The sequence below is a fragment of the Falco naumanni genome, chromosome 4 (assembly GCF_017639655.2).
Source record: "Falco naumanni isolate bFalNau1 chromosome 4, bFalNau1.pat, whole genome shotgun sequence".
Lineage (NCBI taxonomy): Eukaryota > Metazoa > Chordata > Aves > Falconiformes > Falconidae > Falco > Falco naumanni.
The window spans coordinates 103,207,663-103,224,317 of NC_054057.1; the positions used below are offsets into that span (position 1 = coordinate 103,207,663).

General features: G+C 36.3%; 1 protein-coding gene across 2 annotated transcripts in view; it reads left to right on the forward strand.

Moving 5' to 3' along the window:
- ARHGEF3 (Rho guanine nucleotide exchange factor 3) overlaps positions 1–16,655 on the forward strand; it is a 135,911-nt gene that overhangs the window by 50,845 nt on the left and 68,411 nt on the right. Inside the window, exons 1-2 of one of the 2 annotated variants that reach the window (XM_040592648.1) lie at positions 4,197–4,308; positions 15,552–15,614. In XM_040592648.1, coding sequence (XP_040448582.1) covers positions 4,276–4,308; positions 15,552–15,614 — 96 coding nt within the window. In that variant the 5' untranslated portion in view covers positions 4,197–4,275. Of the gene's footprint in view, positions 1–4,196; positions 4,309–15,551; positions 15,615–16,655 lie in introns of those variants that run through there. The other variant, XM_040592646.1, reaches the window with a different exon arrangement.

The following is a 16,655-nucleotide window of genomic DNA, read 5'->3' on the forward strand; positions in this document are numbered from 1 at the left end:
GATTTCCTTCCTTGGTACTTGTGTGAGTGTTTACAATTTAAGAAAGCTCAAGCTGCACTTTCAGGTGGATGCTATTGATGTTGCTGTCAACAAAGTGCAGAGTACCTTGGAGCTGACTGCTGCAAAGCTGCAGGGAAAAACCACAGCTACAATGTTTTATTTACTCAGAGGTTAGAGAGCAGCTTTTGCCATCCTGTTAATCTATGTTGATTGATACAGGTAGGTTTTAAATGTGGTTCACTAAATTGATGAGGAAAAGTCTGGCTGGCCAATCTCATGCCTGACATTAGGCTGAAATCTGTGGCATCTGCCTTTAGGCTGCTTAAATTCCAATGGCTACTGAGGCAGAAGGTTATAGGTGATCTAAGAAGTGGCAAAAATGCAAATATAAAGAAGCATAGCTAGTCGAAGTGTTTGCATGTTGTGGTCTTCACGAAATGGAATACGGAAATCCAAATTTACCAGGAAATCTGATTGAAAAATGCCTGCCTTCCTAAATTCATCTTTGGTGCAATTTAAGGCCTATGAAAATCATAACACTTCAAAAAATTGCTCTCCTGTATTTGATCCTGGGTAAGGGATTACCAAATTCTGATAGCAAAGGATTAGGGTTTCATGTGAAGCTGTGAAAAATTAAGAAATAACTTAGATCTAGTAACAGCCTAATAACAAATTAATGAAGAGGAAGGAAAGAACCCTTGACAAAAATTTGCAGGCTTTTATATAGAATTTATATGGATTTCCTTTGAAAAATAAACTGTGTTCTGCTGGGAGGGTCTCAGAAGAAGAAGGTGGCAAGATTTGATTTTAGTTCATCTTTAGGTAGGGACACTGAGTAACAGCATTTACAGTACGTCAAGAGAGAAATACTTGAGTAATTTTTAAAATCTTGGCCTAAAATGTCTGCTTCCTGAAGATTGCTTCAACTCATTTTTTCTGTCTGCAGAGATGTCGTGGCTCTTGTCAAAGGAATTGGTTGCTGACTGGTATCAGTTTCACCTTTTATCTTCTTCCTCCAAACTCAGCAGAAACTTTTTATTCTAATTGAGTTTCGAGCTGATGAAAGATTGCACCAGCTCACTAAGGGCCTGTTTTCTTTAAAAATGAAGTTTGAATTGCTGTTAGCTTGCTACCCAAATTCAAATTTGTCTTGACATTCTTGCCTACTGGAAGTATGCAGAATTTTGCAGCTGGCAAAAAGATCTCCATGTTTGTAGATCTAAGCAAGTCACAAAAGAATTGAACAGGATAGGGACAGATCAAGGGTGAGGTGTAAGGATGTTGGCAATGTGAATTAATTATCTGTGTGTGTGAAGAGAGAGTGAGTGTTAAAATCACTGACGCAACGTATTTACTAAAAAGTTAAATATTATTACCGATTTAATTAAATCAAAGGAAAAAGGAGGTAACTCTGTTTTTAAAATTACTTTTATTGTTTCTTAAACCTTCATATTTATTCATGTTTGACTTCTTAGTGCATACCCATTTGTCATTGTTTTTCTTAAGCTTTAGACTGAGCTGTTGACCTTATGCTTTAAAGAATCTGCAGTTGCCTATGAATAGTCTATAAAACCAAGTTTTGAAGCCCTTCTCTTAGAATGGAATTAATCTTTAAGCGGTAATAAGCAGATGAAGTTCTATTGGTTTAGAAGTGGAATTACTCAGTTGCAGCAGCTAAAGACCTGAGTTAAATGAAAGTCCCACATGGGCCTAATACTTTTATCATTGCTTATTGCTCTAGCTTTCAATGGAAGTAAATACCATATACGTACGTACTTGTGATTTCTTTCAGCTTCTGGTAGCTATGACTCTTACCAGAACCTCCTTTTAAACCTAACATAAGAAAGGGTGTAATACTGAAGGTGCTGCAGAACACATGCTCTCTTTGTCGTTGTAGACGAACTGTGCAGTGAACAGCAGCAGAAGTTAAACTCAAATTTGGTAAAGCAAGGAACTGTTGACATACAAATGGCATACAAAAAATTAAATAATTTCTAATCTTATTGTATATTTCTTGTTTTAATGTTAGTAGTGGTGTTAAAGCATGGAAGTAGTATGCTGTCATCAAAAAACGCTCACTCTCCCTGCACCTGACAGGTCTAATTCTAGCTTAACGTAAAGAATATAGCAAAAAAAGTTTGCGTGCTTAGCTAAATACATAGTTTGAGCCTTAAATCTTGTAATGTAGAAAGTATGGCAGAAATGCATTAATCTTATGCTTATATGTGGGTTTTGTATGTTACAATGGAACAGTTGGCTATTACCTTCAGCAGTTTCTCTTTGTTCGTTATGGATACTTGCCTGAACTTTTTACACAATTATTACCGAAGTCTTGAAGAAACAAAAAAGTATCTTCAGAATAGTAGTAGGAACATAGTTGTCTAATAAGACTAATCAATACGTCTTGTAAACTCAAGAATTCACTATCTTACAAATGTATAAAAAATATTTTAAAAGATAAGCACTCAAGAAACCTTTTGTTGTGTATTTGCAGCGTGTGTACAAGGATCAGAAAAATTCCAGGATGTTACTTTTTCCCTGTATTTGTACTTGTTCTTTACATTAGAGTTCATGTATGCTTCAAAAAAGAGCCACATCTCAAATATCTCCCAATAGTTCTTTTTTACTAGTTTCTGAGGACAAGTTTCACTTGCCCAAAAAGGTTAATTCAATTTGTGATGCAGGAAAGATGTGGGAGAGCCATTTTAGATTGCTCGTTTTTACTTGCCATGTGAAGTGCTCTGTTTCAATCGCTTCTGATGATTATGGATTCCATTTTTCAGTCAATACTCTGCATTGTTTTCTAGCTAACTTTGTCTAAGGGAAGTTGATACCTATGCATCACTAGATTTTGAACGTGCTCAAATGCACATTGAAACTGGTACATATGAATCATACACTAATATAAATTTTCATATAATGTGTGGGAAGTTATGCCTTTTGATAACTTGCAGACAAACACCTCATGAAACTTAGCTTTTCTTACTTGAAGTAATGTGGCTTAATATGATGGCCAAACAAGGCAATTAACTGAGCATATATTAAAGGAAAATATCTACTATAAAGTGCTGGTGACCTAGCTGGAGGTTTGAGAGAGACCACTGAAGAATCTCATGATTAGTAGGTCAGTCTCTGCGGCATTCCTGTCCAAACAATGATTTGGCACGTGGATATGAGAGCTCCCAAGGAAGCATTATGTTCTGCAGTGTGAGTTAAGTCTGGAACACAATCCTGTAAGTTTAGTCTTCAGGCATATTGATGGCTAGTGTGTGTGTGTCCAGGGCGTCCTTGCAGGAGGAGATCCACAGTTCTGAAACTTCAAGTGGGCTGGGAAATTTCATGTCACTGAGGTAACAACAGTCTTATTTGATTTTTTTTTTTTTTTTTTTTAAGACAGCAAGGTGAATGCTTTCTTGATGCTTCAGGTATATATAGCTTTCCAAACTCCAGTGAAACGAAGGTTCACTGGGTTTCACAGGATGAGTTGCCAAAGGCTTGCTTGTCTAGATTAGTAGAGAATCAGCAGAACTGGAGTTTCATTCATCAGTTATATTGAACTACCAGGGATAAAATCAAACTTTGCACTTCCTTGACACGTCCTCGCATGCAAAATTTGGGTCCTCTGCCAAGCTTATCTTTGGGCCTTGATTCTGGGTTGAATCTAAAACATTCTGTGATGAGTTCTTGCCATTATGCCCCTGTTAATTTAAGATCCCTTACTTTCTGAAATACTGAAAGTTTTCTATGAACTGAATGTTTAAAAGTTGCATTCAGTGTTTCCCAGCAGTAGTGTTTTCTGAGGCATCCACCTTTGGAGGTAGTTGTCTGCCCTTGAGTTTAAAGCCAATTTGCTGCTGTTTAAGCCTGAGAATTGCACAGGTAGGAGGTGGGCTGCGTTTCAGTTACTGAGTCTCTAAGCGCCCAAAGACCTACCTGTTACTTTAAAACCACATTCATGATGTCTTTACTTTTACCATTCTGGTGCCGTTCAGCTGTTAGCAATTTTTAAAACACTGTTGTCAGTTTAAAATATTGTTTGAAGCAGTCTGTGAGGAAAAACCACGACAGATAGACACGACAATACATATCACTGCTCCTGACACTTCTAGTACGCTGCATGACAGGAAGCGAGAGCAAACTGTGTGGCTGCATGGGGAGGAGTTCCTGCCGAAAACTGAAGGAGAGACATAGGGACTCCTTTGTAGCAAAGGCTTTTCACTGTCACGCTGAATATTAAAAATCCTCCTAAAATCTTAGTACGATACAAAGTACCCCATGGTGTGGTGTTGCTTTTTTGTGCATCATCAGGTAAGTGTAAATTCAGGACTGTGTTACTTTTTGTTTGTGTGTGTGGCATTGTAGTAAGTTGAACTTGAACAGATACTGCTTCCATGCATGCCAGGATTTAAAATTGGCTATTAACGAAGCCAAAGTGTTGCTTAGCAGGAATGCTTCCTTCTATAAGGAAAGAAATTTGTTAGAAATTTAGATAATACTCTGATATTTCCAAAGGGATGGATGGCAGTTTGTTTTTCTCTATGTATTGGTGGTTTATTGCTGCAGGGTGGTGGTTTTATGTTTTTGGTCTTGCTTTTTTATCATACACGTGTAAATATCTCTGCCTCTGTCTCCTACCGTCAAAGTGAGGATTATGGCTGATTGCAAGGGTTTAAATGAGCACGTTTATAGCTACATGCATAAGTCTATCCACTGTCAAACTGAAAGTTGTAACAGATCCTGTTTACGGTGTATTTACAATTCATAATGATTCTGCTCTGCAGCATGTGTATGTGGCATCACCTGGAAAATGGTGCAAGTTTTAGACATTACACTTTGGAAAGATGTGGACAGAAAAGCAGCAAGATTAATAATAACTCTAGTAAATATAGCCTATGAAGGAAGTTTAAAAGATATAGCTCATGTTGTGTGTAAAGAAGTAAGACTTGATATGAGGTCTCTTAGTGTGTGTGGGAACAATTATGAAGTTGGTACTTGTTCTCTGCATTTGCTAAGGGTATCGCAGGAATAAGTAGGTTTATTTCATAGCAAGTGAGATTTAGGTTAAATATTTTTTGGGAAAACACTTCCTGATTGTAATGTTAACTAAGCAGTAGAACAGAGTATACAATTATATTATAAAATCTGTAATTTCAGACCTTTCAGCATAATCTAGAAAGACCTGCATTGTACACATTGACCTAGCTTACATGTTGCAATGGTTAGCATTTAATACTTGATTGTTCTTAATGATTCATGTGGGATTTTGGTTTTGGGCTGTTAACTGTATGTGGATAAGAGTAGCACATTAGGGTCACAAGTGCACAATCTGATCTCTTAACTTTGCAGCTCTAGTCCCAGTTTGTACGATCCTTCCATACACTGGAAAACTAGAGAGCTTCCTTTTATTTAAGAAGCTAAGTTATTTCAAAATATTTGCACATATGTTGAAGAAAACCGTACTTTGAAGTTCTTAGGAACATGTGATAAAGGTGAGTGCCTGTAGTGTGAAGCAAGTGACCTGGGGATGTGTTCAAGGGCCTGTATGCACTAGGATTTGCTGTGGAGAATGTGGCTTAAATATACTGAAGCTTAAGACTGGATTGTTAATTGGGATATGTATTTTTTGTATAACATTTTTGCAATAGGGAAAGAGATGGTCTGATGAATTTATTGCATAGAATGTTTTTAAGATGTTATCTGAAATGCTTTATGCAGTTCTGACTTAAATCATGTTTAAGAAAGGTAAATCAAAATTGCAACGGTCTTGGAAAGTTTATTAAGACTGTCAGAGAAATGAAGAGCTATTCAACCAGTGAAAATTAGTTTAACAGATGTTGTACATTTGAATTCTTGGGTTTTATTAAATAGCTTAAGAACTGATTAACTGCCATACTGTTAAATTGGCGTAGTCTTTTTGGATGTACTTAATATGCATATTTGCTGTGGGTATGTGTTTTAGGTTTCATTCACTTGAAAATTTATAGTGGAGAAAATATACTAAATGACACATTTTTTATGGAACACAAGGGAGATGCATGTTTATGAAGTAAAGTCACACAGATTGTTTAGGGTCTACTAATATTGCTGAGCTCGCTTTGAAATCTTCTAAGTTGGATGTAAATTCTATCTCCTGTTCTATACACTTTGTTCAAAATGACTGAAGTCTTTATCTCTTCGTCAGTTTTGGTTGAAACTGGGCAACAAGTTTTACAAAAATAAAAGAATTAAGAGTCGCAGGGATATTGACCAGTATCCCATAAGTCTTGTTTCCTGAGAAATCGAGCTAAAGTGTTTGTGTGTGTTTGTTTATGTTGAACCAAAAAATAGATATAGCAACATGTAATTTTAGTGAAAGCAATATTGTGTTTATCTGCAGAAAAAAATCCATTTTGGGTGTAGCCAGTTTATCTATTCTGTGTGAAGCTGAAGAAGAGCACTTGAGGCCGGTAGATCAAAAGCTATATGCAGGATCCTGTCTGTGGTTTTAAAGGTACAGCAGCATAACGATGCTGAAGGCAGGAGACTGGGAGAAAGCAGAGCAGCAGTAGAGTATTAGAACAACGAGGGTTGACTGCTATTTATGCAAATGTAAGCCAATTTAATGCCACGTGGAGACCTAGTTTATGGGAATTGTTTTATTCTGCTGTATGTGGTTCCAGTGCTGTGCACAGTATCAGCAATCCAAGATCTCTTTTACAATGAGAAGCTCTGTTGGATTCTTAAAAAAACCCCCAACAATAAAACCTCCAACCCCCCAAGAAATTGTATAATAAAAATAATGATAAAGTATAATTTGAATGAATCTGCATTTCATGAGAAACATTCGTTGTGATTTTTGTTGGAAGGAAAAAGAGGTCTTATGTGTTACATAAACAGATGTAGTTGTTTTGGAACCACAATTGGTGGTTGACAGCTGTGATTAAATGGTCAACTGCAGCAAGTACTGGTCGCTGCTGTCCAGTGAGAGGAAGTCCCCATGCCTTCAAGTGCACAAAACGTTTAAGGGTAGAGTTAGATCATTAAAATAGCCCAACTTTAATTATTCTTACTTCTACAACTAGACCTATAATAAACTCCCTCGACACAAACGTACAAAGCTGGGAACTGCAACTTCATCACATCAACTTGGCAAAGGAATCCAAGGATTATTTGTAAACTGACTGATTATGTTATTTGGGGTCACAAAGAACTGGATCTGACAGATCCCAGGTGAAAAGAAGCTGTGTTTGTCAGAACGACAGCAGCTAAATCTAAGTAGTGTATGGACTCTTAAATTGCATCTTAGTTTTTATTCGTATGCTAGGTGAATTTAGAATCCTTGGATATTGATTGTGTTAGTTAAAGGCATAATTTACGTAGCAGTCTTCAAGTTCCAACTGAGAAAGGATCATATAATAAAGCCTGCTGTTCAGTCATGTAACAAAGAACTACAGAGAAAGAAATAAATGTAATTTATCTGAATTTGAGTTAGACTTTATAGTAAACTATGAAAAAGTTTCAGCATGTTTAACTCCGCTAGATTCCAATGACTGATACTCTCCCCGTCTTCTGAAAAGGGGAAGGAAGAAGGTTAAATAAAGACAGAATAAATACCAGTCCTCAAACAAAGCTCTGCTGATCCTTGTCCTTACAGCATCCCGTACATGCACACCCATTTCCTGTTGTTAATGCTCAACACATTGAACATAACTTTCATTTCATTGTTCACTTCGGTGTTCATTTTATATTACTTTGACCGGAAAATCTTAAATCCATCATGGTAAGCACAGCAGAAATAAAGCGTGCTCTCTGTGGCCAGAGAAGGCTGAAAAGGAGCTGCCATTTTGTCTGCAGGTAGGAGCGTCTCTTCAGAAGGGCTTAGATAGGTTCAGTAGCAAAGCCCGAAGTGCCGTAGATGACCTCACCTCCATTTCAGTTTTCTGCTGTGTTGTGACAGACTTAGAGCAGTTTCTTTCATTTGTTTTGCTTGGGACATCATGAACAAGCAAGTTCTGTAACTAACACCAATACACAAAGACCCTGCCAGCAGAACATGTGCAGGGTGGGAAACTGAATCAGCAAAGCTTTGTACCAGGCTTGGTGCAAACTCTGCAATCCGGTCATCTCTGTTTCTCCCTCAAAAGGAATAAAGTTTTGTTTAGATTTTTATGTTGTTTTTTTCTTGTGAAAACGAAACCTGTAATGTCTTTGGTATTCTGAACAGTAGAGGGCAGCGGAAATATACATAGAAACTGGTTTTATTATAAAACTAAAGAATTTTTGGTTCTTTTCAGAGCTTAAGCAAGTGCTCTTTGCCAAACAATATAAAGAACTGTGGTATCGGAATGCAGGGTAACAACCACTGTTATTTTAAAATAAAGTTGTATTAGAATTCAGTATTCTGAAGTTATGGTCCCCAAACCCACGTATGATGATGGATCATTCAGCTTAAAAAAAAAAAAAAAAAAAAAAAGGCACTAGGCTCTGGGAAAACTTGCTTTTACATGTTGTTGTCTTCCCATGCCTTCAAGCTCTTAGAAGTGTCTGGTACGGCCATGGAAGTGACAGGTAACCAGGGAGGAATACTGGTGCTGGTGTGGAGGTGACTGGTAGGCTATGGTAGAGTGACAAGAGGGCTGGCCGTAGAGGGTGACAGAAGATTCATGTATCTCGGAACGAGCTTAAACTAGGGAATGAATTATCACTGTGAAATCGTAATTGGTTAGCTCTGAACCAGGCTTAGAAGGCACACCATATTCAACGGGAAACTCAGATGTTTCCAGCTGGTTATTGCAGACAGAGATGCTTATGTGATTAATACGACGTGGTCTCCTTCTACATGGATGCTTTTTTGGAACTGTGCGTTGTATCAGCTGGGCCCAAGTGGGGTGTGTTGTTTTTTTTTTTTTTTTTTTTTTTTTTAAATCTGTACTTTTATTTCGTCTTGAGACACTTGAATGTCAGTGCAGTAGCAGTGTAGCAAGATGGAAAATGAGTAATCCTACATGACACTTATTGCATGTTTCAGTGTCACGAGTGTTCTGGCTTGAAGCTGGGTAATGAAACACCACTGCTGCCTCTTCCATTGCTTCTGAAGTCTGTGTTGTGATGTTACATCCCACCACCTGAGGCAGGAAATGGTAAATTAGTGATTCTTCAACTAACCTCGAGATAGAAGGTTGTTAATATTTTCCCCTGGTAATTTTATACCCAATTTAAGCTGGATCCAAGGTGTATTTCGTTAACTGAGTGACAACAGCAGGTGAGAAAAATACTGAAGCATTTAGTCAGAATTTCCTCCTGTTGTATAAGGACGACCAGACCGAAATATTTAAATTTTTAGTTTTCTGGCTGTATCATCAATGAGACTTCTAGAAACATTTTAAATTAGTCTGGAGAACTGAAATGTGGCCTATTTCCTTCCTAGTCCAGTTTGTCATTATTTCTTTCATCCTACCTCACTACTACTTGCATACCTTTTAACATCTGTTTTGTGCTATTTGTGCCTCATCACTGGGCTCTGTGTCCCAAGGTTAAATCCTCAATACTCTGTGATATAACTGACTGGGAGCTTGATACATTTGAAAAAATTGGAATGTGATTTGAAATGGAAACAGTGAAAACTTGAAACAGATCTTATAACACAGGCAACAACAGGTGGAATTTTTGGAGTCATTAAAGGAATAAATTTGGTCTTGGCAAGAGGTGTTTTTCAGGGCTTTTTTTAAGAGGAGGATCAACATGTTATGGATGGGTGGGGAAGTACTGGCAAACTACAAAGGAAAGAAGGTGAGAAGTGTAGTGTCTGAGTGTTCTTTTGACTGTACCAGAATGAAAGGGTGCTGAGAATCACGAGTATATATATGTGGATTTTGCTGATAAAAATTATTTCCATGTCAAGAGAATTTATAAGCTAACTGGATTTTTTTTTTTTTTTGAGTGTTGCTTGAAAAGAGTGTGAGTAGAAATAAACATGAAAGTCTGGATTATTGTTGTGATTTGGTGTCTTTATAGAAAGAAAATGATGGTATGTTCCTGCCTTATTCCCAGCTGCTTCAACACTGACTGTGATTCCTAGTGCAGAAGGCCATTATCAGGTTTTTGATATGAAGGTTACTTGTACATTGAGAGAGCTCTTAGCTGGCTAAGGAGATCCTGATTGCTTTTTAAAAAAAAAACAAACCCAAGTTTGTAGTAGAGCTGCTTTTCATGCAGATATAGTCTGCCCTTGGGGTGTTCTTTGAACCTTTTCTGGCCTATGATATTTGACTTTTTGTTAAGTATTTAGTCTGTTTTCTCTCCTCCTTCCATGTGAATCGCTTCTGGATTTTATTTTTGACTATACCTAATCTCTTCATGCTGTTTTTCTTTGGTTGGTTTTGGTGTTTAACTCAGTCTGATAGAGATACTGCCCTTTTGGTTGTTCTTGACTGTTGTGTACCATAAACTGGAGAGGAGCATGAAACCCACAGTGAATCCTTTCCTGCCTTTTCCACAACAGTAAAAAAGATTAAAAATTTTGTTGGCTACCTGGTTTTTCTTTTTCTGTATTATTGCAAATTTTATTTTTTGTTTAGTTTAAGGGGTTTTATTTTTTGGTTAAACTTGTATTACATAGGACAGACTTCGTGAAAATGCAGTGTGCGTATCTTAATGAATGAATGTATTCATTGGGTCATTATTCATGACCCAATTTTCTTTCATAAAAGTAGGCAATCAAATGGGAAATCATTCTCATATTTTATGTCTCTGACTGTTTTATATGTTTGCATTCATTCATTTTTAGATGTTTTCCTTTGAAAATGCAGTGTGTTGTAATGCTCTATTATGAGAACTGGGACTGAGAGTCCACAATTGCTCTCATTATTGAACTTTGCAAAAAAATATGTAAACTTGCATTTTGCCAACTAGAAATCCTTTTAAAGAAACTTCAAATTATTACTGGTATGGAAAGCTGTTTCTTTAACTTAGACTTAACAATGTTTACCCAAGTATTTTGTAGTTCATTGCGTACTTCCGTCCCCCAAAATCTGAATAGGACATTCAAAAGGAACCATAGTAGAACATGTGATATGTTTGCCTTTTTTTTTTTTTTTTTTTTTTTTTTAAAGGCAGAAAAGGCAGTGGGGGGGAATGTATGTGATATATAAATGTATATATGTATTTGTGTATGCACATATGTTTATATATATGTGTGTATACATATATGCACTTCCACCTATTTATACTTATTTAAATCATATTAGAACTCTTTTTTTGTGAAGTTGCTTACTTCCAATTAGCAGTGTTGAAGTGTGCCCATATATATGTTCTGGAAAGACTTAAGTTTTTTAGATATTTTCATATGAAAACAATTCGAAATACAGAATGATTAAATGGGCTTTATTTTTTCTTTATTTTGGACTTTTTGTTTTGGAGGGGTGGAGGAAGTCTGTTTTGGTAGAATGAATGGATCCTCATTTGTTAAATGGATTTCTGTATGATAAAAGGGCTTAAAAAGTAAGTTGTTTTATGTTTGGTTTTGAAATTAGTCTATAACTTAGAAGGTTTAAGGGTTTTATGTGCCTATGCAAATACATTCTTGTGAACTGTTACTTATTTTGATGTGGGCCTGCGTGCAGACCCATTTCTAAGCAACTAGAATGAATGGATAATTTAGCAAAAGCCAGTGATTCTTCTGAGAAGTGTTTCCTTCCTCATCACAGGATGGGCTTTTTTATCAAGCTATTTTTGTGCATCTTTGCACTTCATCTCCCAGGTGGTAAATTATAAATCTGTGATATTGATAACTAACCCCCTGTGATGGCGAGAGGTTGTTAATTCAGCCTTCCTATAACAATGTCTTATTGCTCTAATTCCTTTAATTAAATCACTGTTTTAACATATAATTGGATATCTTACTTTCTCATCCCCTGCCAGATAGTTATGGAGAACAACTCTTTTCTGCTATGGTAAGATCAGGAACTGTTCTGTCTCTATAGCTGTGGATGTAACCATAGCCTTTTAAGCAACAGTATCACAAGCAGAGATCAAGATTCAAACCAAATATACATCCAGTCATCGTGGTCTGGGCACTTAGATTTTTAATTTTTTTATTAGTATTCCAAAAGACAAAAAAGCCCTAAGTGTGATAGAAAATGTTTTTCAGTCTAAAGGTACACATTCAGACGCATGTAATGCGTTAGAAAACACAGGCACATCTCTGTTCAGAATAGATACTTGTTATGGGTATACTTTTTTCATGCAGACATCTGCACCTTTTTTAGGTCTAAAAATACTGTACGGAAAAGGGGAGTTATTGAAGTGTTGCAAGCTGTCCTTTTTTCCCAGCAAGGCGAACAGCTTCATAACATTTTTCAATTTAGTTTCAAGTACATACAAATTCTGATAAAGAAATACTCTGCAGTGAGTTAGTGGGTGGCATTTTTCCATTGCTCGTAGACCGATATGGAGTAATCGCAGTATTTTGTATTTAATGTATTTCATGTAATGTTGCAGTGTGGCATTACTCATAAATAATATACAGTGGAGATGAGTGATCATGTCTAGTGTAAGGATAGCGTGCTACCTTTTACATGGGTTATTTTTAATATTATTACTCTGAATTTAAAACAGAGATGGGTTCTAATTGGATAGTTCAGTTTAAAATTTCAGGAATATTCAGATTAATAGCTTTAGCGTGCTTCCCAAGAATCAAGATAGGGAACAGTAATGGTCATGTCTTAAAAATTATCCCTGTTTCATAGTATTCATAATATGTTGGGGCTTCTTATGGGATTTTAATGAAAATAAAACTTGATACAATCTCCAGCTTGGTTCCATTAAAACAACACTCATATGCAGTATATTAGAATGTGATTATGTATTACACATGCAAGGAACATAACTTGTGTATATAACTCGGGCATGCTCAGGTATCAGTAAGGGCCTCAACTTTTCTGTCCCTTGACATGTTTGTGGTTAAATCTTCTGCGGTTTTCAGTAAGATCTCTGCATGGGTATACTCATGGACTTTAATTAGTGTATATAATCTTAATATAGCACACTCAGCATGGGCTTTCCTTCTCCCTATTGTGCATGCTTCTTCAATCCATATAGTCTAAAAAAAAAAAAAAGCTATTAAATTGTATTAAAACTGGTGATTGCTGCAGCCATAGATAATTGTAAGAGATATTAACAGGAACTAGGAATACTTCATGTGCAAGGTAATAAAATGCAATCAGGAAATCAGTCCTTTCTAGTGCTATGCCTGGGCCAGTGCAGGTGTTATGTTGAATAAAGATTCACATGTTTTTCAGCTTGACATAGTCATATGTCAATATAGCAATATAAGCTGGTATGAAAAACCTACTAGAATACAATATGATGCAGTTAGGATTTGTTTGATACATTTATTTGTCATTCAAGCAAAGTGTGCAATAGATATTTGAACCTCTCAAAGCACTGCTTACTTAAATTCTCTCAGGAACTTCAACTTCTTCATTAATATGCTACTTAACTCCTTTCAGTGTTTGAGCTATAAATTCATCTTATTGTCAAAGATCCTTGGCTTTTCAGTGAAACTTATTCCGCTATGAACACATGCAATACATACCATGCTTAGTCACATAACTTCTTCTGGGTTCATCCTAAAGCCGTTACATTGAACTTCGAATACACACAAAATTGAGATCAAAATGGAGTGAAGCTTGTAGTGCTTGATGTGCCATGTGATTTAAAACATAAAATGTAGAGTAGCATTTAAGGGGTGATTTTCTGGAACATGAGAGATTCAGAGGTCAGCTGTGTTGTGCTATGGCAACCGAGACAGGACTTGTGACTCCTTTGGGTAAAAGATCCTCACAAAGAGCAGGGATTAATGTAATGAGCACCTTATGCTCCCTGCACAATATCCACTGCAATCTTTGCTTCTAATCCACTTATTATGGGGAAAGAAATGTATTTGGTAGCTTAATTATTGGAAACTAATTTTTTTTGCCATGGTGTTGCCCTCCTCCCCCCCACAACAGCCCTTGAAAGTCGTAGAAAATTTTAAACATTAATCTTGCCTGCAGTGGTTGGTGATGTTTAAAAATTTCTGTATGAGATTACTTGTCTTGCATAGCCACTGAGACAAGCTTCCAGAGAACATTAGTAGTCTAATACTTACAAACTTCCAGAGAACAATAATAGTATAGTATGCATGTAGTTGGTAGATCCTTTTGTGTGTGTGTATGTGTTACTTTTCAGTAAGTAGAAGATCTAAAATAAAGTAAGGAGTGATCTTTTTATGAGCTTAGTAAAGTATGAGGTGGAGCGAGGGATCTGCTTTGTGGAGGCTGTCCCAGACTCATTCAATATGTAATTGTTTTTCTTACAATTTACCTGTTTTTTCATCCCTTCTAGTGTGTAGTTTCAACACCTACTGTTTAATTTCAAAACAGCATGAAATAAAAATTTCTGGGTTCTATGGTAGGTATTCCTTATCTTTGTTTACCAAAGAAAAAACAGTTCTCGGAAGCCGTATACTTGACCTAGTAGATGCAGTGGTTGTTTCACTGGCTTGATGCAATAAAACCTCCAAGGTCTGGAAGAGCTAGAAGCATGGGTATGGTCGAGGGAGCGCATTTTTTATATAGAATTTTTCAAAAAAAAGTAAGAAGTACCTGCACAATGTGCAGCTTCTGCCTTATAGCTGAGCTTTCATCATCTTGTAAGATAGGAGCTCTGTATGGCACCTGTGTGAGGTTTTTTGTTCTTTAAATTGCTTATCTTGGACTTCTGTAGACTGGAAGCTGAATCCCAGCTGCTGTTATGTGTGAACGCTTATCTTTAGTTGGCAGTGGAAGACAACACAGCTGGATAAATAAGGATCATGTATTCTGTGACTTCTCTTGTTCCCTAAATCTTCCCAGTGTGGTAGAAAATGCAGAGCTCTGTTAAATGACATTTCATACTTATTTGAAGGGCGTGAAGATTAATCTTGTGGTGAACCTGTGAAATGACGAGTGGGGGGCTTGCCATTCTCCAAAACAAAACCTGGATATAGAGCAGAATGCAAACACTGATGTGTACAGTGAAATCCAAAAATATGTTAATTTAATTCCTGCAGTACATTTCACCTATTATCCTCACTATGTAATATTGACTCTCTGGGAATAGTACTTGATTGCTGAATGTATGTTTTGAAAAATCTAAGTATAGGCTTTTGACACAAAATATGAGTTTCTCCTCCTGACAGGCTCATTAGTTACAAAAGTTCATATCAAGTGCCAAAGTTCAATTTACAATATGCAATGTTTACTTGTGCTTTTAGTTAGAAATAAGTTTCTTAATTGAAGTGAACATAATGCTGTATGAGTAGAAAAAGGAACAGATTTTAATTTACTAATGTGCTAATATGTAACTTTTCAACTTGTGAAAATAAGAATTTATATTCACATGCATGGTGATTATAATGATGAGAGAAAATAATTAACTATACACATATATGTATGTGTATTGCTTCTTTATATATACCTGTTTCAGGATCAAGCTCTTGTGGTAGCTGCTCTTCATCAAAACTGAGCTTTTCTTTTAATTTTGTTTTATAGAAAAAACGAAAACAGAGTACTCAAGATGAAGATACAATCAGTATCTGCAGCCTGGATACAAGTGTGAGTAATTTCATTTTCCTTTTTGTCTTCCCTTCACACCCCCTTGAACTGAAATGTGGCTGTTGTGGGTACTCTGAAACAAACCCCTTCATCTGTTCAGCTGCGTTGTTTTCATACATTGCATGAATAACTTGTTCTGCTTATTACTAAAATATTACACTTCATGTATTACTGCATTCATTTTTCTGTAGTAAAATATTGAAAGAGAAAAATAAAAAGCCAGGATAACAGTTTCTTGTAAAACAGTGAATCTTTTATAAGGAGATAATTATCAGGATAAAAGGGTATTGTGAATGCCAGACTTAGAAACAGACCTTTCTCCCATTGCATGGCTGTATAAGAAATTTTATTTCAGTTATGTCAGTGGTGGTTAATGCTGATGTTGTGAAACTGAGTGATGTGATATTAATACAATTGGGACCTACGTGTGTCGCTGCTGAAGTGATGCATGTATCACGTATCATGCACTTCAGATGTGAAGACTACATCAGAAAACATGTTTTATAAAAACTACGCAAGTAGGCTGTTCCTGACTGAATTTTTTAATTGTCTCTGGAAGTAAAGGTGAAATATTGGCTTGTTTTATTATTTTTTTTAAAATTACTACAGTGGTTGATGTCTGCTTCCTTTAAAAATAAGCTATAAGGAAGAAACTGTTGATTTTGGTGGATGTTGATTCAAAGTATTAATGAGTGTAATTATGCAGTAAAGTGCAATATTAGTTTTCCATGTAAAGTTGTGGCATGAGGGTACACTTGGATTTATCATTTCAAATCCATGGAATTACAATAGATGTAGGAATATTTACGGTTCCTTCTGTTCAGTGTTAGTATCATTTTCAGTGTTTTGTTTACAGTCAGCTGTTGAACCCGTTTTCCCTTTCAGTAGACCTCTTATGTAGTACAGACAGAAAAAGTTAAAAAACAGAGACTAAAAGCTGCTTGTTTTAACAGGTGGGTTTTTTAATTTTATTTATTAACATGTGCCAAACCTAGTGCTGTGGTTTCTTTAATGATCAGATCTTAATTTTGCTTTTGAAGT